Raw genomic sequence first — 25,580 nt, 5'->3', positions numbered from 1 at the left:
GTGCAACCGCGAATGCGCATGCGTAGTGGGCTTTTCTGCCCTGCGCGCATGCGCAGTCACAAACAAATCTGACATTACGCGACTTTAACCTCAATTTCGCGATTCGCGAAAGAACGCGTAACGTACCCACTCTTGTTATGTAAAGAATCGTGTGTAAGAATGACGCAACGGTCTTTTCGCCTCACGTATTTTGCAATATTCGTCTTCGGCGGAACTACGACTCATATTGCAAGGTTACGCTTAGCTCGAAAATACCGAGTTTGCCTACTTGTTGGACAATATACTATTTTCGTTTCTTTTAGAATTTTTCATGTCGTCGCACGGTTAATAATTAAAGGGCCCAGAAGAAAGACCGCTTTAGTACGTAGTAATCTGTTTACCTTCCCAACCAGCAGAGATACCATCTTTTTCAATGAATTTCATGAAAACAAATTGATCAAAAAAAAAAAATATCTGAATTGTCATTATACAGATTTTTCTCTTTCAAATCAATTTTCGGTAACTAAAACGTGATTCCAAAATTTTTACTTTACTTTAACCAAAAGTTGGATTCAAAAAGAATGTAATGATCACGGTTGTTTTTTAATAAGTCTTTCCAGTTCCGAGATATCGTTGATTGAAAATACTCGAATTTTAAGAATTGTCAAACTTTGGCTGCGAAAAACTGTGGAACGGGAATTCAAAAAGTTTTTAGAAAATCAGGGAAGGTTCTCTTATTTGTCGCAACCAAATTCCACAAGGGATAAAAAATCATAGGTGTTGAGGTCTGGAGGGTGGTGGAGTTACTGCGATTTTTTTTCAGTCATGGAAGATCGATTGAGAATATCTTTGGCGAAATGAAAATCATCTTATCATACGCTAAGATATCATATTTCCGATTCATCGTGTAACAGGCAATAGACTACACATAATGAAATTCAAACTTCACGCTATGTAGTCCAAAATTGTGTAACACTTGTTTCTTGGGTGCGAATGAGAAGCAGACAGGTGAAAGAATTGCTGATCTTCACAGCCTCTGGTCAACTAATACGAAAATCGATTGATCTATCATTCGATCCTCGCCGAAGTCTGCTAAATTTATTGTTCTTTCCATAAATTAAATATTGGGCATCAAGAAGAAAAATTTAAGCTCATAGTCTGTGATGGTACTAAAATTGTTAAACAAAAATTTACGAACCCCTTTGGGATTTAAAATAATTAACATTCAACGGAAAGTAGAAAGATAGATTGAGCTGGGTGACACGATGACGAACAGAACCAGTAATAATTGACATACATACTTATAAAAGTTAATTATAAGTTTCAACTATCAAATTCACACTTATATACATGTTTAACCAATAATTTTTACGCCCTAATTTTATTTATACATATTTACATCTTGATTTTAATTTTATTGCTGAATGAATGATGACGGATGAATGTGAGTGTAATTGAAACAATTTAAGAAATGTGCCTGAAATAAAAAAAAAAGAACCTTGGTTGCAAAGAATCTTAGTTGCAAATTATTTAACGGATTTTATTCGTTAACTTTTCCACATCACAATAAAGTATCAGTTTTTAAGAACAGAATCCGTTATAACGAGATTGAAACCGTCATGACAAAATTCCATACACCACGAGCCAAGTAAGAGACGTTGAAATATTGAATCTGGTATTAATTTGAGCTCTGCATGTGTAGGTGTAAAGAGGTCATCCATAAATTATGTACGGTTAATTTCCGACCCCACCCCTCAAAAAAGAAAACAAAGCCACGCAAATTGTTGGTGACCCCTAACAGTGAATATGTGTGAGGAATCCGTGAAAAAATTAGGTACGAGAGAATTGAAAATTAATCAATCAGCTTCACAGTTGACCGAATATAGCAAGTTTATTACAGGTCTCTGTATTCAATTGAATTTCTAATCTTCTCCAACCGACAACTGTGCCATTTTTTTCTGTTCAAATTCATCGAGACCATTTTACTCATTGATTCCATTCTTATGGATCCGACAATCCAAATATAAATGTAGAATATAATTTTCAAATATTCAATGTGGAAAGTATGTTTAGTTAGTTAACAGTGAATTCGATAATTTGTACGAAAAAGGGGCTAATCACATAAATTTAGCCCCACAGTCTCACCCAAAAAGTACGGCCAATGTTTGAATTTTTTTGCTGCTCCATTTGTTTCCAGAAGAGAATTGAATTAAATCTCATATTTCTCATTAACGCACATCGCTTCCCAAACAAATTTCAAACAGAGAAGTGAATTACGTTTCATATTTCTCATCAACCCATATCGTTATTCCCAAACAAACATGACCTACCGAAAATCGATATTCCGCGTTTCAATCACAACTGTTAATATACCTTTTAGCACTTAAAGCTGTGAGCTTCAAAATTACGGATGGATGCTTTCAAGTCAATTGCGAGTACTTTGATTTCGAGTACTTTTCTGTAGGCAAAGGTGGAAATGCCTAGCCAGTAAACACCCAACAATCAAAGCTAAAGCTGACAATGCTTGCGAAACTCCCAGCGAGTATTTAAAGCCTCACTTTATGATGCTTCAGACGATGAATTCTAGTGAAAAGCTTCACTTTACAATTATTTATCAATTTTACGGGGCTGCTTAATTCAGACAAGGAAAAATTTCTGGAGCTTATATTAATGAGATGAGCGATTTGGTTCTTTATTGGCTTATCAAGTTTAACGGTCAGGGCACCGTGAAGGCGTTATATATTTCCTGTTGAAACTTACTGAGCATCCTGATGATCGCTTTTCTGGACTGCACTTGCCTCGTTTCACCGTGAACAGATCCCTCGATACTTCGACCGAGCGACGTGTTTCGTATTTTCAGACCCATCCTGACGTATAATACCAAAATTAGAAGCATGGGTATGAGAAAGAATATAACGCAGCTCAATTCGTAGAGTGGAAAAGGTGGCATGTTGTGCTGAAGCATGGCGCAGATCGCCGAATCCTCGACGTGACGTTTGGATCCTGTAAAACGGTTAGCACTCATGAATGTGAGTAATTGTGAGCTTCTTGTCTTTTCTCAGTGACTGGGAAAATTGATCACGAAAAATCCCGAGTTGAGTAGATACTCCCTTCTCGGGGAAAAATGGATGATTTATCGTAGGCTTAAAATAATAAGAAGAAAGAAAATTTTCGTTTGCAAATAAAACCTCCTCACTCGCACGATTGCGATGTACGCTGGTAATTTTTCGATAATGTGACCAATGCAAGAGTAACAGTTTTTCAATTTTATAAGGGCCACAGCTATGCTGTATTTATGTGACAAAATCGGTACGGGCAGGGATTAAACTATGGAAAACATAAAAATAGAAGGGCCGTGATATCGAGTTTTTAAGAAAGCAAAATTTGATTTGTGGAATTGTAAAACGGAGAAAAGTCGAAGTACGAAGAGGTAAAAAAATAGAAAGATCAGAATATAGAATGACAAAATGTAGAATCGTCAGAACTTGTTTCGATAATACAGAATCTATATGCAGATTCTAGATTTTGCCGTACTATGATCTGACACTTTTATATTTGCAATTTTCTGTACTTGAAATTTGTAAATTTTGATTAGATTTTCGTGTCTTTGAAAATTCGATATTTTTTTACTTCTTTTAATCGACCATTCTAGTTTTCGGTACCTCATCATTTCCAATTCAGTAAATGTTTGTCACAGGATAAAGTACAGCTTGTAGGGATAAGTAGCGAATTTCAACGATGCGAATGACTGAACATTTGCCGTCACATTAACTCGAATAATCTGATTTACCGAATACGTCCCCGACACACATCGTCGAATCCATACGAATAACGAAAATTGATCGAGTACGCGAGTCGTGTAAAATCAGCTAAAGCCAGGCGGATATTGGAGTTGGAAAATTAACTTGTTGCAGCCCTCACGCGCTGTGGAATAATCCCTGTGTGTTAGGAAGAGTCTAAATAATGGCATTAAATTAACATTTAATCTTGAATTTAAATTTATTATTCGGTAATGATTAGTCACTTCGCTTATTTTCAGCTGTACGAATGATGCTTTGCAACTTTGCCAGCAAATTAAATGAGGTTAAACTTGTTGAAAACTAAAATCTCCACGGATATTAGAAAATATCGATACTTGCATGCCAAAAGAGAAGGTACGAAGAATGTTTTTCTCCAACACATCTAATAACAATAATAATAATAATAATATCGATGCTAATAATTAAATTGAATCAATAAAATAATATCTATGACATTCACGCATTTTCCGATGATTTTTTCACTTTGAAAATTACATCGTTCAATTTTATACAAATCCGGAAACGGCTATTTGGCACTTTTTAGTTTCAGATCTCAACATTACCTTACATAATACAAAGGCCAATAAAATGATTAAAAACATGAAATGTGGACAATTACATGTAATTTTCAAGCTATACGTAGCACACTGTTTATACGTTTTAACGTGCATAATAGAGACTTGTAATTTGACCAATTGTTCTTTCCAAATGTTTCATTTAATGCATGTGTGACATGAATAAGGAAAATGCATTTTTCACGAAGAATGTTTATTATATTCCTGCACCTCTGGTGAAATACTTGAAATTTTTAGCCAACAAAAAGCCGGAATAATTTTTGCTAAACCGTGTATAGGTCTGTTTCAAGCTTACGAAGATCATTACGTGGATCAAACTAAACTGACCCGGTTAAGGACTAGTCATTAACTAACGAGCAAATATGAAGGTTATAATTTGCAGTTAGTAATTTGTGTTCTGCTGGAGAATCTTGACTGAACTTTAAATAAATTTAGGACTCTTTCAGCATGAATGCAAAATGCGTTCAGAGAAAATGATGGATCCGACTGTAATTTTATAAATATTATGTGTCTACGAATATTTATTTCATTGTTTCGTGTACTTAATTGGCCATTGATGCTGAGTTTATTCGAGTGAATCCCAAAAATGTAAGTAAAATTGATGGAATTTCGTATCAAAACAATTAAGAATGGTGAAAGTGATGTTTTCATATTCTTATACTGACGCAAGCTACACGATTCATGCACAGCAATATCACCAGTATGTCCTGAATACTTAATTGCTCAATCTAGGCAAACGTTTCAACGGTATTTTCAAAGTCCGTGAGGGTAAAAGTATTGCAATAAATATATCATTGACACCCATGCTTAATATACTGAAATTTATTAATTGATACAAAATTCCGAAAATTGTCATTCCAAAATGTATTTCCACGCTATCTGTATTTTTTACGACAAAAGAACGAAAATTCGATGACTGAGCCAATGCTAATCCGAGAGTAAATCGTACAGATTTAAATTTAAAGCAGAATAAAAATGATGCGTTCATTTCGAACTGTGATACTAAAACCTCAACGATCGATATGACTGTATTGAATTCGTTAGTAGATTTCTAGAACATTCTACAACTTTTCTATTGTATCACCTGTTGTAGACTGGAAAGTCCCGAAATCTCCTCACTGATAACGGATCTTCAAACTTTTGCAATTTCAATGATCAATAAAGTTTCGTAAAACGATAACTTCCAAAAATGTTTGGATTGATTGTATAGTATATAAGCGTAAAACAAAAGTTTCTATTCAATTTACAATCTGATGATTAAATATCAAATTAAGCCACTTGCTTGCGATTAACAATATTCATATCAATTTTAAATTGTGCCAGTTAGATATAACATTCTCAAATGTTTATTGTATTTTTTTCCCAAAATTATCAGCATAATTCGAAAGCTTTGTTGCTCTATGCCAGGACCCTTTCAATAAACACCAATTTAAAAAAATACTTGATACAACATCCACGGTCATGTCGGAAACAATCGATCCAAACTGCTTGTTTTGTGAACCCAGATTGATAATTGAAATTCCATGTCGAACCTGAAAGTTTGGAGTTCTGATATTGTTACCCATTGAAGGGCAGTAGAAACTTAAAAGTTCTTGATCCGTTCGCGTGTAATACTTAAGACTTGAATAACCACGTCATTCGAGATCAAAGTCATGCCAATTACACTTAAGCGAAGAGAATTACTCTTCGAGCAGAGTTTGATCTATAATCAAGTGTCAATATAAGATTACGGGAATAAATACCTAGAGGAAATTCGACGTAGTAAACCGTCGTGTAGACCGCAAAGGGCAGAGCGCAGACGAGAGCAACCACCCAGGCAGCCAAGATGAATCGAATAGGCCTCTTCAGTCCACTCATGGCGTACAGATGAAGGGGATGACATATCGCCAGGTATCTTTCCATCGAAAAAGCCACGATTGTCAATACCGAGACATAGGAGGACCTTAAATTTGTTAATTTATCATTTCTAGTAAATTCGTTCGATCGGATTCACTGTTACATCCACCTATTTTCGATAAACATATCACAGGTAAAAAAAGAAAAAAAAAATTTCTAGAGTTTTGATTTAAATGAGTAGATATTGGTTTGAATAAAATCTTCATTTACTAATTGTAAGGTTTGCTTTTGTCTCTTTTACGTTGATAAACAAGTCTTGAAGTTTTTGGTTGATAGCTGATATGGGTTCCTATTCGGAAGAACAGGAACAAGGAAAACGTTTTCACCAAGATGTGGTGGAGTTTGAACGACGTTATCAGAGGCAGTATAGTAACAGCATCGTGGGAGATTACGTTTGGGGTTTGATACAAGAAGGTTCGTACAAACGTAGAAGTACAAAAACTATTTATTTTTCAACTTTTTTTATCAATAACTTTACATTTGTAGTTTAGTGCTGATTATTATTTTTGAATAAAAGAGATTTAAATCAGATGTGAAACTCAAGTTTGTTCGGTTGTTATTTGCAATAAATGTTTGAAAAAATAGGTAACTTTTCCTAAAATCCGAAATATCGCTCTGGCTTCTACAAAAGCAAACTTTATCTGATGAAAGTATTTTTTCTTTATTAGTTACGTGGAAGAAATCAAAATTAGAAACCAGACTCAAAACTCGTGTTTATCGGTGTAATAATTGCTTGTTGAATTATTCATTTTCCATCTAAATAAATTCGACGTAATGAGTTGTTATTTTTATTTTCACTTTCTTTGCAGTGTGTTATTATTCGATTTTGAGAAACCGTGAGAAAATTGGCTGTAAAAAAAAAAAATTCACCTCTAACTGTGTCAACATGCTTGAAATGAAAAATTAAAATTCCTCTGTCAATGATGAAAAAACCTAGAATCTTATTTCCGAGATGTCAAAACCATTATTTTATGTCATAGAATTCGGATAAATTTTCTTAAAAATTACATGATGAATATTTTTGAGATAGCTTAATTAATTTTCAACACCGATGGTTGAATTTTTTGCTTTCTTGTTTTAGCATGTCTCGGCATTAGGACTACCATGTAAAAAAAATTTAATATGTTTAAGGCCATGGACCGAATAATTTGACATGTAATACATTCCATAATAAGTATAATTTTGTTACATGTAACGTTCTCCATCCTCCAAGTTCTATCTCAGTTCGAGTGACATCGGAAATTCAGCTTTTTATCGTGATATTGGAAACGTATTTCATGCAAGAGACACGTAGGACGTAAAATGTAGCAAAGTAGCGAGATGACAGTTTTCCATGAGAAGGGATATCGCAGCCACCGTTCTTATAAGATATATTCTCCGTGGAGGGGGAAGCTTTTATTGCTTTTGAATTTCCAACAAGTTTGCAGGGTGTCAAATTGAAAGGAGGGTCATCGAGACCCGTATCTGCATGTCGACTGGTGTAAAAACCTTTAAATATACTTTGAGCGTCGATTTTGGATTATCACTATCAAGTTTAAGAAATTGATCGAATTGGATTATAGGTAAGCTCAGATTCTCCACTTTACAAGTACTTAGCAATCGTGTTCCACACTTGGTTAAAGTTTTATTTTCACTAACAATAAGCAGTCTGGTCAACTTGTTTGGTATGACATAAAATAAACATTCGTCCTAAGCATAGTCATTGACAGGCAGTACAGTTGACTGACCACTTTAGCGAAGCTGCTCAGCAACATTTATGACTTTACTTTCAATGTGCGTAATAAAATAACGTTACGACTTACATCTCCGACACAAAAGCTCTGATCTTGCACAAGCCCAATCCGAACGGCCAAGGATACTGTTGCCAAAAAACGCTCAATTCGTTTGGCAATCCTAGAACATAAATAATAATACAAAATAGTTGTGATATTGCGATCGCCTTTTTGTCGATGCTTCACTATAAATCACAGACGAATTGTAGATTATGATAATTGCGGTAAAAAGATAATCATTCTGTTTTCAAATACGAAAAACCACAGAAGAGTATTTGAAAAACGGGACGGAGTTGAAGTTCTGAATTTGAAAAGTTCCGAAAGCGCCTAATTCCGAATTATTTCGTGGTGAAACTTGAAGTAGAGAAATTAAACTTTTACGAAACAACGAGATTTCGAGTGGTGGGAAACCCAACGGCTCAAAGTTCTAAAATGCAAGACCCCGAAAATTCAAGTTATGATAGAGCAAAGTTACGAAAAGTAAAGTTCCGATAGAGAAAACTCCCAAAAAATAAAGTTTCGATTGAATAAAATTCCGAAAATTAAAATCTACTCATACAGTGTAGTTTACTCAGCGAGTGGGTGTAAACAATGAAAAAAATCGAAAATCAGAATGACCAGGATTCCAAACGAAAAAATATTGAAAAGCTAAAACAAAGAAAGATCAGAGTGGTGAATTTCACCAAGCCAGAAATTCCACAGATCTGAAAATCTTCGATCATTCGGAATTTCGATGTTTCAGATTGAAAAATTTTCTCATTTTCGCACTTTCGGAATTTTGATGTTCCGTCAAAGTTTCATTTTCTTCACTTTAAGTTTCGCCAAAAATTAATTCGAAATTCGGCGCTTTCGGAACTTTTCGAAATTGGCATTTCAACTCCACGGTCGAAAAACCTGTAGTTTGAGATATTGAGATATCATTTTGAAAGAGATATCCTGTATGGAACACCATATCTCCATGGCATTTCTACTACCAAAGGCATTGATCCTCCAAGTAGATATACTGTAGCCTGACACGAAAGCACCAAAGTGCACCCTAACACGTTTATTTCACGTACATCCATGATATATATCGCCACCCATTCTTAAGGGAGGACCACTACTGGACGGCAGAAAGAATTACGTGGATGAAATACAAATATGAAAGCCTCGAAGTATCAGAACGTTATACTTGCGGCGATTTACCGCGTTGACGTGCGTAAAAGTTTGGACATTCGAAAAACGTTTCGTATACCTTAGCATCGTTGTTTGACTTCACGACAATAGGAGTTCAATGGCAGTAAAAAGATTTGAAAATCACAACACGTGACTTCAAGTGCCTTTTTTTGATTTTTCTTCACGGATTACGACTATTGCTGATTTTGCGTGTAGGAAAAGCTTATTCGTTGGTTTACAGTTCGTAAATTAGTTTCAAGTTGATTTAGAGTGATTTGTAAATGATTGATTGATAGAAAATAAGTTGAAGTTTGATAAACAAACCTTTTTTCACGGGCTACTTGGAAAAAGGAGAAGGGTGGAAATGGAGACGTTTTATGAATAGCAAATAAAGTTATGTACGAATTTCATATCGCTGGTATCATCAATTGCACTGGACTAGTTTTTATTTGAATTCATTATTCAATTTAAGTCGTTCTACCTCTGTTGTAAAAGTTCATCAGAGAGATTCTGGCAACTTTAGTTTATCTAACTGGAAAAGTCTTCCAAAGACCTAAGGACAAGGATTTAAACACCAGCTAAAGATTTCAAAATTTACGAAACTTAAACAGAAACTTCTTCAACAAATCACCAATTTATCTCGAGATAAATTGATGAAACTTCTCGTAACGAACCAAATAATTAAACTCAAAGGCATCATCCTTCGATTTATTCACAGGTATTATTAATTCAGCTGTTAATTTCACGATTACATTATCATATCGTTTTAACCGCCTACAATCCAAAGCTTTCTTCTCTTTTTTCCGTTTTGCTTCCATCATTTCATTTATTATTATCATCTCATGAGTCTTTTCACTTGTCATTGATACTAATAATTATATCCTGAAAAGACAGTTCACCTAATTTAAAAAACAAAAATACTATACAATATAATAAGAGAACGTATAAGCTCTCTCGCTTATTTGTAACACACTGGTAAATTATTTCAAAGCAAGATACGGAACGTATAGGTGGACACAGGGTAATTAACAACTTGATGTGATTGTTACTTATTGTACGCCATCAAACGGTGATTTTTACTCATATTCGACAACATTTCTGAAATATGTACCTACGTCTGGTTATGAAATTGCGCGTACCTGCAGAGTTTAGTTCTAGACCACAGTTAAAAAGTATAAATTTATATTCGTTCCCTCGTGTCCAGTGTCTGGATGGTAGAAACGTATTTTTTTGGCGTAAAGAGAGAATCTGAACGGGATTAAAGGGAATGGATCGTTCAACATTCGTCTGAGGATCTAACAAGAGAGACTGAGGTGAAGTGGAAGAAGTCAAAGATTTGACGGAAAAAAATGTTTACTTTTTTAAAGGAGCAGATTTGCCGCAGAAAATTAACAAATCCAAATTGATATTACATTTTTTTTTTTTCACAGTCCAAAAGTGGAATATTTCCGTTTACTATAATAGAAGGGAAGAGAAAAAAATGTAATTGCACTTCTTCTCTACCTGCGTTAGCAAATGAGTATAAGTGATTGAATTGCGATTCTGATTTTAATTGACGGTAAATAAATCTCTTGAATAAGTCAATAGAAATTCATTTGAATTAAAACAAAAAAAAATGTCCTAGACCGTAGGTATTTTTTGAAATTAAAACCACAACTTGGACAAATTGAAGAAATTAAGAATTAACACTTACTCGAATAGTCGGCCGGACTCCGTTCGATTTAAATAAAATACCTCGAATAAATTCAAGGGTGGCGCAGAATTTCTCGCTAGAAAATTCAGGTTATATGCGTAACTGCAAATATTCCCTCAAAGACTTTGGATATTTAGTTTAAGGAGTAATATAAGAACGATCAAAGTTCACAACTGAATTCCGTCCTACAATTTTCGTATTTTCTCGACCTAAAAGTTTTCAGGCATAATTCAATCAATTTGATCGCAGATGCCGAGAACTTATGACGGGAAGATACAGAGAAGGATAACCAAAGGGTTGGGATATTGTTGACCGACAGTAAAAAATATCATACAGTATTTGTTACATCATATTATACATAGTTTCGCTCTGGACTATAAGCTAATTATTTTGCTTAAACTTAATTCGCAGTTTTGATAAATTCTGGTTGTGTCAAGGGGCGGTTTTTGGTATGTTTTTTTTTCAGTAGATAAAATTACATTTTTCATTTCTTATTATGAGAAACCGGTTCCGGTTGGATTCTTTAGAAAATATTATGTTCTTGTGGGCGAAACTGCTGAATCGTCGCTTGACATGTCTAGCTTTGGAGGGTGGTTTTACCCCCTTAAAGTGTTTAATGGCAGATGAAAAAAAAATACGTGTTGCTTAGTTTTCAGTCTACTATAACATATTAGAAAAAAAACAAAATTGGAGAGATCGATCTGGGATACCTTTGTGGTTAGTCTAAGTTGACTGATAATAGTTGCTTTTTCATCCTGATCCAAACTAATAATGAGCTGCACTGCTGTGAAGTATTTTACATGGCTGTGGACCACGTGCTTCCAATTTCAAGCCTCCTGCTTAGTATTCCGCAGCCTCTCGTCAAATATACGTATACTGCATGTCAGTTTTGCAGGTTGATATTCATTAATTTGGTCTCCTTACTTACCCAGAGCAAGAAAACTTGCCAATTCGTACAATGTGATGGATGGACATGAGTGAAACTGCTTCACAGACGTTAAGCAATCGTAGAGAAGATCGAATTTTTACTCGATTTAATGGATGGTCTGCTGCTCGGATGCTACAAATCTCGTAGTCGAGTATAGAATTGGAATTGAATCGGAAGTAATGGGGTGTCGGAACTTGTCACTACCTTTGTTCCCGTTCGTGACTACCGAATCCTTCCAAAATGTGAAATGAATGAATAACGAGATTCCTTCCATCCTATTTCCGTTTCATTCGCCTCTCGTCTGGTGCCTCATGTATACTAATTTTTTTTAGGGATTCCCCCATCAAAAGCAAACCCTGAGGAAAATTCTCTACAACTACGAGAGTGTTCCAAACGACGTAAGAAACGAGTAGATCTACTCCAAAAAACATAACAATTTTAACAAGTACGTACAAGTATCTAAAGGTGAAAAAATATCTACGAAAATAAAATTTATGTAACAAAAACTTGGTACAACGGCCTGAAAAAATTCGTCGACAAAAATCAGCTTACTTCGTCATCAATAAACTCCGGAACCTCCTTGAACAGTAAGAAAGAAAAATAAAAGCTGAATAAGAGAAAGAAGTAAAATATTGTTATTATATTAACAAGAGACTAATCACAGAAAAAATTGTCGAACTAAAGTTGAATATGGACACTTGTATATAATAAGGCGTATTTTAATCTTGTGAATGAACGCCCCTCAAAATAATTAATACGCACAATTTCATACATACAACTCTGTACACCTCTGACAATGAGTAATTTGCCGTCACGAATTCCCACTTATTTGTCTACTCAATATTTGGCATCAACCATTGTGGTCAGGAAATTGGCATTGGTGTGATTGCGATTGCACCTGCATACCATTGATGTTCGTAAGCGTAGCACAGCTGATACTGACGGGGACGATAACTAATCGATCTGAGCCATTAATGTTACTATATTACTAACTAACGACTGCATTTTTTCCAAAACTCTGTTAAGGTTGATGCAAGTTTCACAACGATATTATACATTGAATTGCGGAACGCGTTCGCAACTTATTGCCAACTGTAACGTCTAGTTCCCAAAGTCAGCAGGAGTTGACACCATCATTACTGCGGTGAACGGGGTTACATCCTTCCATCGGTAGTCATCCACGAGAGAAAATTAACTATAGTACTATCGTATCGAATAAATCCCGATAGAAGGATTGCACAGTCATATTGAATGGTACGAAATAAATCGTAAAAAACTAGGCAACCTTGACATAGAAAGGACAACTCATTTGCGAAGCAGAACGCAGGCAAAAAGAAACGTTGTAGAACATACGGTGGACCTTAACTATAAATTGAATTTTACAAATGCATACCTACACTATCGATAGATTGACCTTGTACTTGTACATCAAGCATTTTCACAAACAAATTCGTAAGAGAACTATCTTCGGACTATCTTGAACGGTAATTCTCTTTCCCAGAAGGTGATCAATCTGTTGGTAATATTAATACTTTTTATACTACTTTTGTAAAAGGTGTAAAAATTTCATTATAAATTACGACAATGTCAGCATTTGCTAAAGCTAGTATGATTAGGCCGTAATTTGATCAATCTTATCTCCAATAGCGTCTCCAGATATTTCTTGCACAATATTACCGTTCCAAAAAGATCCAACGGAATAAGGACAACTTCAAAACGCTCACTTTTAAAAACCGTGCAAATGAGAATACTGATAATACATAACAATAACGGTACTAATGTCAGTGTCAGTGCCAGTGCCAGTATCAGTACTACCGACAGTGGAAGTAACAATGCCAGTTCCAGTCACAAGTCCTGGACATTCATACGTTGAAATATCTACTATTTCAAAGTCGTAAAGAAAACTTTCGTCCAGTGACAAACTGTGTGTCTAGACTACGGCTAGCGGGTCCACATCTGGCGAACACTCGGACCCAATAGCCGAAAGAATCCGACAAGGCATTAAAAAAAACTTTCCCGGTTGTGCCACTTTCACTTTTTTTCAACCAATCAGCATGGCCAGCCAGTGAAAACAATGAAACATTTCACGTACAAAAAGTTTCCAAGCCTCCAGAGTCACCAGGGACCGACCAATCACGAAACGGATGGCAGATGGTGCCCAACTTTGCTGCAAGACGTACAGCGTTTTGCTGTTTTCAGTCCTCACCAGGTGTCCTGTACCCTAAAATGACTAGTAAAAAAATACCATATCGTCCTCTACTTCTGCGTCTCAATTTGCCCTAATCCTTGACCCGTGCTCATCTTCAGTTCTTTATCTCTTTCGCCCGTCTTATGGCGTATTCGCTCGCCACGTGTTCACCTTCCGGATCATCCAGAGTCCATGGTACCTGCTGCTACTTTCCACGCTTTATACAACACATCAGTTCGCCATGGACTTGCGCTTCAATTCCCTTAGGGAAACCCGTGATTCATCTCCCTCATCCCTCTGTCAGGATCACCGCTCTTATCACTCGTCTTCTCTAATTCCAGAAACAGTCCTGCCCGCACAAATCGCAAAGACTTGAGAGTACTGCACCCATCAACATGATAATCCACGATTTATAGGCAACCCAGAGCGCAACAAGTACGGTACACGATTCAACGTTAAGCTCAGAGTATTACTCAGAGTATTACTCTGAGTTAAATTTTAATTTTTGTTTCAATGAAATTTATTATCTTTGGTTGCTGAGTTATCGACAGAGTATACAATGATACGCTCCGTCATGTACCAACCGACTCACGAATTTACCGTACTAGTGCGAAAAATCCAACCTTCCCTTTTTATTGTAGTATCTTTCCCTATTAAACTGATCTCTGGCAGCCGCATATTTTAAAAATTTATCTGTGAATAAGAATTTGGAAAACCGTTTTTTACAGATGGATGTATATTTTTTACATATCTTTAATTCCTTCTGCATAGATTACAGTAAGTGAAGGTTTTGACGTAACTTTGTTAACGATAGAAATCGATAATACAATCTTTTAGCAAACCTTGAACCGGTTTTTCGTGTCGAATATATCAATGACTTTCGTAGTGTTGTAAAATTACTCGGCAAAACACTTCAATCCACCACGAACTGTTGTTTGAGTTTTGGAAGTTTATCAATGTAAAATGACTGTAGGTATAACGACCTCGACAATCCATTGGAAACTTAGAAACCAAGTATTTTTCGTTTGGAGAACTCTCGTTAAACTTTAAAACTAAATTTCGGGGCCGTCGATATAAGCCCTGAAATCTTGTAATGAGTCTAATCCTCGAATTATTATGCATGAAGCTAATTGCCTAAATACCATGCTAACTGATCATAGTTGCTTGCCAGGTGATAGCAGAAAAGTAATTTATCATAGATTACTAAACATTTTTTTCTTATTGATTCACTCGGTAAACAATTAAGTCATTCAACGCGATACGTGAATCATTCTTATACCGATCGTAAAGTATATTCCAATTATATCCGTGAATGAACATTTTGATCTAGTTTGGTTTTATTTTGTTGTCTTTTTGCGACGTACACGCGTGTAATGTGAACATATTTCCAAATGTGAAAGAAATCGGAAATATATTTTGGTTACTCATTCTAAAAAGTGTAGGTCAGTATATTTACAATTATGCCAACAAAAATCTTCTTTCTCAAATATAGCATACTTTCACTTTCGTGAATCGATATTCTCCCATCCACAAGCTACTGTATTCAAACCTCATGTGCTTGAACTTTTTATGAATTTGCCGAAAGAGACATTTTTCTTTCTCATGAACTTCATTTAAGAGCTGTTGACAGTTTAGATGTGTTTCCCATTTTCGAAGGTTTTGATAAAAAAACTGATTATAGAATTCAGTACTCTTGTAGGTAATAAAAAACGCTCCAATTAATCGCACTATTAAAGAAAGAATGGAAAAGAAAAGTAGTAGAAAAGGCAACATTACCTATAAATATGTACAAATATAACTTATCAGAATAGCGCAAAAAATCGTTGTATATGTAAAATGAAATAAATCTTTACAATGTCTTTCTTTGAATCTATTCCGTCTATTTTTCTACTATGTAAAACCAGAACAAATATATAAAACAATTGAAACACATGTTTTTAACTAAATGAAAACCTTTTGTATCATTTTGTATGTTCGAATGAAAAGCAATAAACCTTACAGCTACATTTTTCTTCCCTTTACACATTCCTTGTGAACTTTCTTGAAACGTTCCGGCAATTTTTTAGAATCTCCTGAGAACATCGAAATATCCAAGAACACTTTTTATGAATGATTCCAGGTTCGTAAAATGATCTTTTTATGAAGCCCACTGTTGGCGACGCATACCGATGCATAGACAAAAACAACAGTTAAAACTAGTCCTTCATAACCTATAATTTCGTAATCGGCCGTTGCCACAGACCATTATTGCCCCATGTGATTATTAAGTTATGATCCGATGTTTAACGCGATCTCAACCTGAGAATGTGTAAAAAATTAAGAAGTGTATTCAATAACACTACAGTTTGGACGAGCATCACTTGAGACCATATGTAATAACAGAAAGGTATGGTAAGGCGAGGGGGTGAACGACCGCTATAGATCAGCTGGAGATTAGTATAGGGACAGAATGTATTATAATACTACGATGTGCGTGTGAATGAATCCAAGTACGCTAATCTCACGCACACTACAGTGAGTGGTCAACAAGACAATACAGTCCAAAATTCATAAGATCCCCGCTAGAGCGAGCGAGACGAGAATATGGAGAAGAATCCAAAACCAGATCAGTATTAGTCGAAACTCGGGAGCAACAACACGTGAGTCTTGTTTACAGTAGCTCGTTACGTGTGCGAGAGTGATACAGTGAACTGTGTGAACATGGGGCTATCAACTCGACGAATCGAAGCTCATAATGATTGATTTGATTATTAAATGACGTTGGATCGTGTTTCTAATGTACATGTGATCGAGTAATTAGATGCGAGAACAGAACTGATTAGAGCCGGTTGGGGATTCTCGCGCTGGCCTTGCCGGGGCCTCATGGTTGAGTTTTTGACCCGGGGTGGTTGACACTTTGGGAAACTAACTAACAAATACGAGCATGAAGCTGGAAGCCCGAATCGAAGGTGAGTACTACAATTACACGAGCATTAGTGTAAACGCAATACTCGTCTTTAACTCACGTTGCAAACTTCATACTACTCGAAAATCGGTGACTTTCCGCACTTGTAACACAATATACTATTTTTCGTTCAGTACCAATATACCTTTGATTTGCTTCAAACTTTGAACAAATGTTCGTCATCCTAAACAAAGAACTGGCATTAAACTTTAGGTAGTGGTAGCTCGAGATATTCAAGATTGAAAAAATGGAACCAATGCAAAATTCAAAAATGACGGAAGCTTCCAAATAGCTCAAAAACATACGAACTTGTGCATTGGAAAGAGAAGATCTGATGACTGGACATTTCGTACCGTATGAAGGATTCAATTATTTTAGGGATTAATTATCCATCGATTAAATTTTTTTACTTCTAAACAATTGGGGATGTAGCTTCAGGAAATCAAATGAGTGTGTTATTCGCTTGAGACGACACTTTTCTACAGCTTTCGGTTAAAAAACGGTTCAAATGTCGTTGATTAAATGAAACATCTAATGACCGAAAACTGAAATTTTTGAATTTTACACTTTATTGATACAATTCATGGTTTTTGCATTCATGCAATTTTTCACTAACAATTGACTACCCGGAACGGTTCAATAGAAAAATATTTTCAAAATGATACAGTCTTTTTGAGTGGCATCATGATTTAAGATTTTTCAAACAATTCCTGTAAACATTTTGCGAGAAGTTAAGTCCACTTGACAGAGAATTTCCTACATGCTTAGATGATGTCATGAAGCATTCTATAGGAATTACATATCGTCACCGATTTCTGCGGCAGGATTAGTCACATAGAAGTTTTTTTCCTTAAGAAAATTTTTGAACTTTTATCAAATTTATATGCACAATTAGATATGATAAGCGAAGCGTTCAAAAAATTAATATCAACTTATACGTCATAAAATGTTTAACCTCAATACTGAAAATAACCAGAAGTCTCTTCTTTCCGCGAATAATTCACAATTCACAAGGAATCGTGATTTTAAAATGTTGGAAAATCTACGTTCCATGAAAGTATATCCACAAGCGTCGTGAAAGCAACCGCTGGCATTCGAACCAAACACTTGTCCGAATAGGCTTTTCCTTTGACCGAAGTATTACGGCCTTGGCTACATAGCAGCCTTGACGATATACGTTTGTATAGCTACTACGCCGGATAAATTGTTGTAGGGCGAGTAAATACGTATCTGTTCCTCGCCGACGGTCCTCGAATCTCAAAAAGGGATCCTATGGAAGGATTTGTGCTTCGCCGGCTCTCAGAGAAGTATCAGAATATACCAAGAATAACTCAGAGGCTTTCCCACGCTGTAATACGATCCTATTCCTAAGGTCTAATATAACAGCCTTTGAAGTAAATAATAAAATATGATAAGGTTTGGGCAAAAAACACCTCCGCAGAACATACGACAATTATTACCAGACTGGAAAGTATGAAAGATTGTCACGTGTCTACATGCCATGCGTTATTTATAGAAGTGAGATGAGCAATCGATGAAACACATATACTGTGACCTTTATCCAACGAAAGCTCACGCTTTTTGAAAGTTGTAGAGACACGTCTAACATCCGTCAGAATATATATATATATACATACATATAGATAGATGGATAGATAGAAAAAGAGAGAGAGTGAGAGAAGAAGGGATGGAGAGAAAGAGAAAAAGGAGGAGGAGGAAAAGTTGGTAGAGTAATGGAAATCCAAGATCTTTTGAATAATAGTTTACGACGTTGACTCTCGGCAGCACAAACCAATCTGGAACTGAGCTGTGTGAACGGCAAGAATGCACTCCTTGAAAGCTTTCACCGTGATGCTGTAAGTAGTCATGTAGTTTCCAACGAGCGAATAGTACTTTGTAATAAAACTTCTGACGCTTGTTAATCCGAATAAAACTTCAGCCAGAGAGGTTCGTTCTTTTTTCAAAGTTTCCACAATGGAACTTGGAAGGCTTTTCTGAAATTGCTTGAATATTCTTAAACACTTGACGGAGTACGCAACGAAGCTGTTGTTCTGGAAATCTGAGTACTTTAGTCTGGGACTGTACCTACTTTGCAATGAACGGTGTCGGAATTGTGAGAATGAAATAACATTTCACTGACAGTTGAATTTATCAGCTTTACACGCATTGGTAACTTATCCATAATCCTGTTGATATAATTTTCAGTTCTAAAATTATACTTTTGTTTAGGAGATAAACTTCTGTGTAGAATAAAAACGCTTTGCCTCCACCATTTATTTGATTGTAACGACACTCGAAAAATTCAATATCTCCTTTGTGAAAATTGATTTCATTATTCGTGTTGAAATATCCGAGGCCAAATAAAATTTGATACACTTGCACAACTCTATTTTTATTAAATCAAATTCTTGCAAGTACTTCATTTCTTGATAAATCAAAATCACTTTTTAAACAGATATAGGATGTAGCTCTGTGATAACTCATTCATACCGTATTTTTTGTCAAATTAGACATATTTACAAAACAATAAATATGTCGATCCTTTAATATTCTGCACTCACTATTTCACGGTTACAGTAATGACGTAAGATATTTCAATTTCAGTATAAACACGTGAATACAAATGTAATGTTCTGAAATTTCGAGGGCCAACATTAACACATGAAAACAATTTTTATCCTCTCCTTTTTTCTTGTCATCCCAAGTAATGCACTTTGGTCGGTGCACGTGCGTGTGCGAGTGAAAGCTCTTCTAGTGAACTCCTAAATCATATCAGGATTGCTTACTGCTAGACATTACCAACAAAATTCAGTACACAAATTGAACTTGACAGTGTATTATCGTACAGAACACCTTCGAACGTATCGTTCAGTGTCAATAAACAGGCACTGCGTATGGATTTGTACAAGAAAAAGGATTAGATCAAATCGAATGATTTATTGGAGCCTTAAGTCGTTCCATGAACTTCAATTTTACGGTGATCAAAATCTAGAACACCCTGGATTATTAGAGAGTGAACATTTTAAATGATTTCGGAATTCTGGTAGATGTTATGAACTTCATTCAAAACTTTTTTGAAGACTGCTATGATTAGCTGAATGAGGTTCAAATGTAAATATCAGGTCAAAACGGTCCGAAGGCAGTGTACCAAAGTTCAATGATATTAGTAAATTTTGATCTATTTTCGATATAATTGTTGAAAAACGAATTAGTAATAATATTCATTCTACTCCCAATCAATTTAATAGTGACTATACAAAGCTAGTATATTGTAGTCATTATTTAAAGCTAATATTAGTAGTTACTACAATTTTATCGTTGCTATTGTGTATCAACGCTAAATATTAGCATTCGACAGTATTCTTCTATAATATTCTGAGACCCGGTCCGATTGATAATAGCCAGTGTGTCCAAGAGCAGTCCTGTTCTGAACACAGTAAAATATATTTGTAAAAAAATGTATATCAGTCACGTCATGTCTGTACCAGGTCATATATTCCAGTTGGTTGATTATACATAAACTGTAAAATTGCTACATTTTTTCCGTTCACTCGTTTCCGAAGATTATAAGTCAGCTACGCAACAAATGATAAACGTTTCTTAATTTCACGTTCCTTTACTTGATCTATTTTACGCCACGACGAAGATGCGACGCGTCGAGATGCTCCTGACAATGCAATCTTGTAGTAAACTATTCGCATTTATTAAAAAAAAAAAGTAAGAAAATACGTGAAAAAGTAAAGCAACTACTGTTATAAAATTGCATTTCTACGTTCTCTCAATATTTCTATTATGCACGAAGTTAAATGCGATATTTGTAGATTCGCCGGGCATTCATATTGTGGTTTAATGGTTTCACATATTACAATCATTGTAGTCAACAGTGCGCCGTGATAATAGAGAAGATGCAGCTGATATGTGAAAGCATTTTTGGAACTCAAGCAAGTAGAGACCGAATCGATATCGTCTGTTTTCCCGCTTACGTGGCCCATTCAAGCGAGTGATCATAAAAAAGGAGGGAATGGAGGATACCTACAAAAAAAAAAAAAAAGTCAGTCCGCAGTAAAACCGACAATAAACTAACGGGGAAAAAGAAGCTTTGCTACTTTGCATCAGTGATGGCTAGGAATGCGCTTACGCACTTATGTTGTTGAGAATCTACGCTCTGTGGTTACCCAAAGAATGTGATGTCTCCATTCCAGTACTGTCAAAATCTGAGTCACCGGCTTTTCTTTAGTTGAAACTTGAATTACTGAATTCCAAGTTCCACATTTGGTTTTAACACTTCGTTAGGCGCGTGGGGATCGTGGAGACCGAAGCCTTCTATTTTTTTTCTCCGCTGCTACAAAAGAATGTTTCTGGCGCTATCATTATCGGTACCTCCCAGAAACCTTTCAATAAAGTCATTGCACGCTTACTGATCGTGATGTATTAATGAGAACTATACGTAGAGTCATTTCCTTTTTGTATCAACTGAAATTATATCGAAAGTTGAAGATCATATTAATGATATAACGTTGGAAATTGATAAATATTCATTTAGTTTGTTCATCTCATTACATGTACCTTTACGTCGATCGAAACATGTGCTTTTTCTAGGTCAATAAAAACGGTAGGTACTCATTTATTAAAAAAGTTTGCACCATGGATTATTTTGCTTGTTTATATCTTCGCTTAACAACTGTGTTAAAAAAGAATCATTTTTATGCGATATCGTCCTTAGTGGTGGAATTTTTCAAGTTCTTCGACTTCTGAGATAAGATATTGTTTATTTATGATGAGCAATAAATTTGAAATGTGCGACCTGTAAATCCTTATCGCCGGACGCATAGACCAACGCAATTCTCAGTATAAAACCCAAATATTTCTATTCCAGATGAAAATATTTAATCAACAAAATGGGGTCTCCGAAGACTCCAAGCGCTTACCGACGCTACGAAAATCGACGCGCTCAACGAAAAGTCAAGTACGATAAAAAAAATTGACAGTATTACGGTATTTAACACATTACGGACGTGCAGGTATACTTGTTATTTTCGTTTTTTCAGTTGACCCTTACGAATCTGGCGAATTACCGCAAAGCGTAAGATCTGATTTATTTGATCTGACATTAACTTCGGTAGTTTGGTTTATACGTTACGTGTTTTACGCCTCGATTGTGTTTCACTGGAGTAGCGTGACGGATGCGTTAATTTCATTGGTCCTACACGGGGCTTTCTCAGGACAGTATATCACTGTAACTTAAGGTTGTGTTATACTTCTACCCTTATTGACCTAGGAAACTCACCCTTTTTCTTCCTACAGCAAATAAACAAACTAACGGAAAAGGTTTAAATCAGTAAACTTACGTCCCAAAAAGCCTTGAAAAATTTACGGTTTTTTTTACGCGTGTTACTATTCCCACATTTCCCGCATTTCAAGGGCTAAAAAGTGCACAACTGAGATACTTTGCGCGATCCGGAAAGATTCAGAAGTAAAATGAGCCATCTTGAGACTGTTTTCATGAAATATTGAGGTCGCCAGACGAGAACTAAAAATGACTATAATTTCGTGAATGAAAGATGATCTCACAATCAGCTGGGCGCACGGCCGACCGTTCCTTGTTTGCTCGGTCGGTAAAGGTAGGAGTAGTACATGACCTTAAGATATGCCACAGTACAGGTATGACAAATTTTACATGACAATTTTTGATCATTATGTAAATCGAGGGTCCCGGAATACCAACAAGGCCGATAAACGAAACCGCCGCAGATCTACCAGATCCGCTAAATTGTTTACTCTTCGCTTCACGTACGAAGGACGTTTGCTTTTCCCATGATATCAGATAGGAAGAAAAAGAGACAAACCACGGTATATCTACGACTTGTGTTTCATCCTGAATACATATTGGATACGTTTCTCCTGACTACCAACCACGACAAATATTCTCCCTGCTAAACTCAGGGATGAGATTAGAGACTCAACTGGCTTGAAAGTTTCCTCAACTCATGTAAATAATCTCAAAATTCGTTGTGCCCACTAGTGCAGTTGTACAAGATCATTCGAAGATCGGATTACTTTTTCACCGAGTATTGAATTTGGCTGTACCTTTTCACATTTATGCTACAGCAACACAAGTATAGCCGTTTTCCTTACAAATATTTCTTGCCGCATGTATGGAGGGAGAACGCAAAAAATCAGATACGAAGTTAATGAGAATAACACTGTGTTCAAGATATCGCTAGAGATGGACACAGATAAGTTAGATCCTGTAGGCATGATGAGACCCCAAGGGAACCAATTACAGACGAAAACGGAACCCGAAAAAAGATGATTGAGTTAATTTAATTTCCCCGTTACGAAACTTGATCGTGTGATTGCACTTTTAAAGCAGTTTCCTGTAGAACTACATGTCAATTTTCTTGTTAAGGATAAACGAAACATTTCGCAAGACTTTCTTTTCATTAAGTTGTTATACCTATATTTGTGATTTTTTTTTTCGTCATTTCATATATTTAAAAAAAAAAAAAATATTCATTACAAAAGATAAACAGTCAGTGGTATGACAAGTTTCGATTTTTGGTCAACGTTCATGTTCGAGGCTGAACTGAAAATCCAGCAAAAACTCGACTATTTTCAATCTGTTTCTGATCAATCGTGAAAATATGGATGAATGAAACACTATCGCCAGCTCGTAGATTGTAGTATTTACTCCAAAATTCCGTTACCTGAAATGTCACGCATAAATCCTTGCAGCAAAGTTACTGCAAATGGTCAAAGTTTCCATCGATTCGAGCATAAGTCCTTCTACCAGATTACTAGGACATTGAATTACACTACGAAATTTTCTTTTAAGCGCATATTTTAAGTGATAAAAGCGAGTATTTAAAATCACAATATGCAAAAAATAAAGTTTTTAGTAATCAGTGAAATTAAACTGAAGCTAGAATAGATATGCTACTACAAATCGCGTTCGTATCTCTTTGAAAATTCACAAAATGCGTAACGCGTGAGTCAACTTCTAAACTAATCAAATATCTCGATGGTTAAATTCAGAACGAAAAATTGTCGGCGTTATCGACAAAGTTTCCAGCGTCGTTTACGACTCGGCAAAGTGCCCCGAATGGACATGAAATTTACTTTCCGATGCAATAAACCATTTATTCACCTTTGATATAAAAGAAAAGAACAAGTACGCGAAATGGGAAATGAGGTGGAATCGCCAACCCTTTTGAATGACATCACAGCCACTTTATCGTACGTCGTGCAATTACGATTGATGGACGTTGATCGATTGTAGATCTGCAGTTTGTTCTTTGAGAACTTCGCTGGGCAAGAAGTACTTTAGGTGAAAGAGTGAGAAATTGCTGCGTTTACAATTCGCCGCTCCGTCCATTTCTCGCCTCAAAGCAAACACAGTTATATAACCTTGACGTAAGATTTATCAAACGTCTTATAACGCGTTATGTATCTGGTTTGTGCCCAGCTATTTTCTCGTTAATTGTAATTTCTGGCTAAGTTCATGATAGAAGGTACGTAACATACATGTAAAAATGTTACATTTCCAAAATCTAATGCTACGATTCTCAGATTTAAATCTCAACTTGAATCCGAATCCATTGATAAGTATCCGAGTACAAACTGGAGCGAATATACCCAGAGATTTTGTATATGCACCAGACTTTGGTTCGTAGATTCTTTTCAATGGATTTAAGCGAAGCTTTCTATGTATATTTATAATACAGCACTTGAAGTTATCAGCCAGTATACGCAAGGGTGAAAATGAGGTTAGATAGAAACCACGGTATTTGGTCCAGGAAGTAAATGGTGATTTTTCTATACGCAAGAGGAATTGAATTTATCGATTTCACATGCGAATCGACAAAACGGTCATAATATGAAAATACGTGATACATCAAGTGCGTCCCACTTCATCGGATTCCATTAGCGACAACAAAGCGACTAGACATCAAAGCATTTTAATTAATCTTAATTAATTCCTGTTTTTCAAATAATGATACAATATTCACCTGTTTATACATTCCACTCTTATCATATTAGCATTTCATGCCAAAACGTTCAACCCGTGACCCTCGAATCGCCAATTTGAATCCTTTTTTTTTTAATTAACGACAGTCTTTGTCCCAAAAACTATAATTTTTTTTTTTTTTCAAATCGATTTCTTACAAACAGTTTTTGTTACAAGCTACCAGGATACATCGAGAAACATGGTGATATCATTTTGGAATAAACTGTATGTACAATTTCTATCATGGTAGCTAGTCGATGATTTTAAGGGGACCCGTAAGTGAAATTCTAGCTGCTGCTAAAGCTGCTAAGAGGCTGCAGAATTTTTTGGTCCGCGGTTCTGGTTAGGAAATGATGTCCCACGTCAAAAAATAATTCCGGCAAAATCTTTGCCATGTTCGAAAATGTTATTTTTTAATGAAAAAGAATTTCGCAAATATCCAAACTCGAAGTTGTTCGAAATGGTCAATAGAACATGTGAAAAAATCGGTGAATCTTGATATCAAGTATCGAAGGAGGGGACACGTTTTTAAGTAACTAAAAACCACTTATCTTGTTTGAAGTACCGAATTGTTTACATCAACGAACGTGCGATTTGAAGGAACAATGCATAAATTTCAAATGAAATGATATTTAGTCGATT

General features: G+C 35.7%; 1 protein-coding gene across 1 annotated transcript in view; it reads right to left on the bottom strand.

Moving 5' to 3' along the window:
• Nucleotides 1–25,580, bottom strand: part of LOC124217869 (neuropeptides capa receptor-like) — a 52,600-nt gene that overhangs the window by 16,141 nt on the left and 10,879 nt on the right. The window contains exons 2-4 of the mRNA XM_046624004.1: nt 8,053–8,143; nt 6,097–6,296; nt 2,740–2,982 (exon numbers count right to left, since the gene is read on the bottom strand). Of these exons, the coding sequence (XP_046479960.1) occupies nt 2,740–2,982; nt 6,097–6,296; nt 8,053–8,143 (534 nt within the window). The remainder of the gene's footprint in view (nt 1–2,739; nt 2,983–6,096; nt 6,297–8,052; nt 8,144–25,580) is intronic.

The sequence above is a fragment of the Neodiprion pinetum genome, chromosome 1, assembly GCF_021155775.2.
Source record: "Neodiprion pinetum isolate iyNeoPine1 chromosome 1, iyNeoPine1.2, whole genome shotgun sequence".
In the NCBI taxonomy this organism is placed as follows: Eukaryota; Metazoa; Arthropoda; class Insecta; order Hymenoptera; family Diprionidae; genus Neodiprion; species Neodiprion pinetum.
The sequence above is the reverse complement of the archived record's forward strand: the minus strand, read 5'-3'. Positions and strand labels throughout refer to the sequence as shown.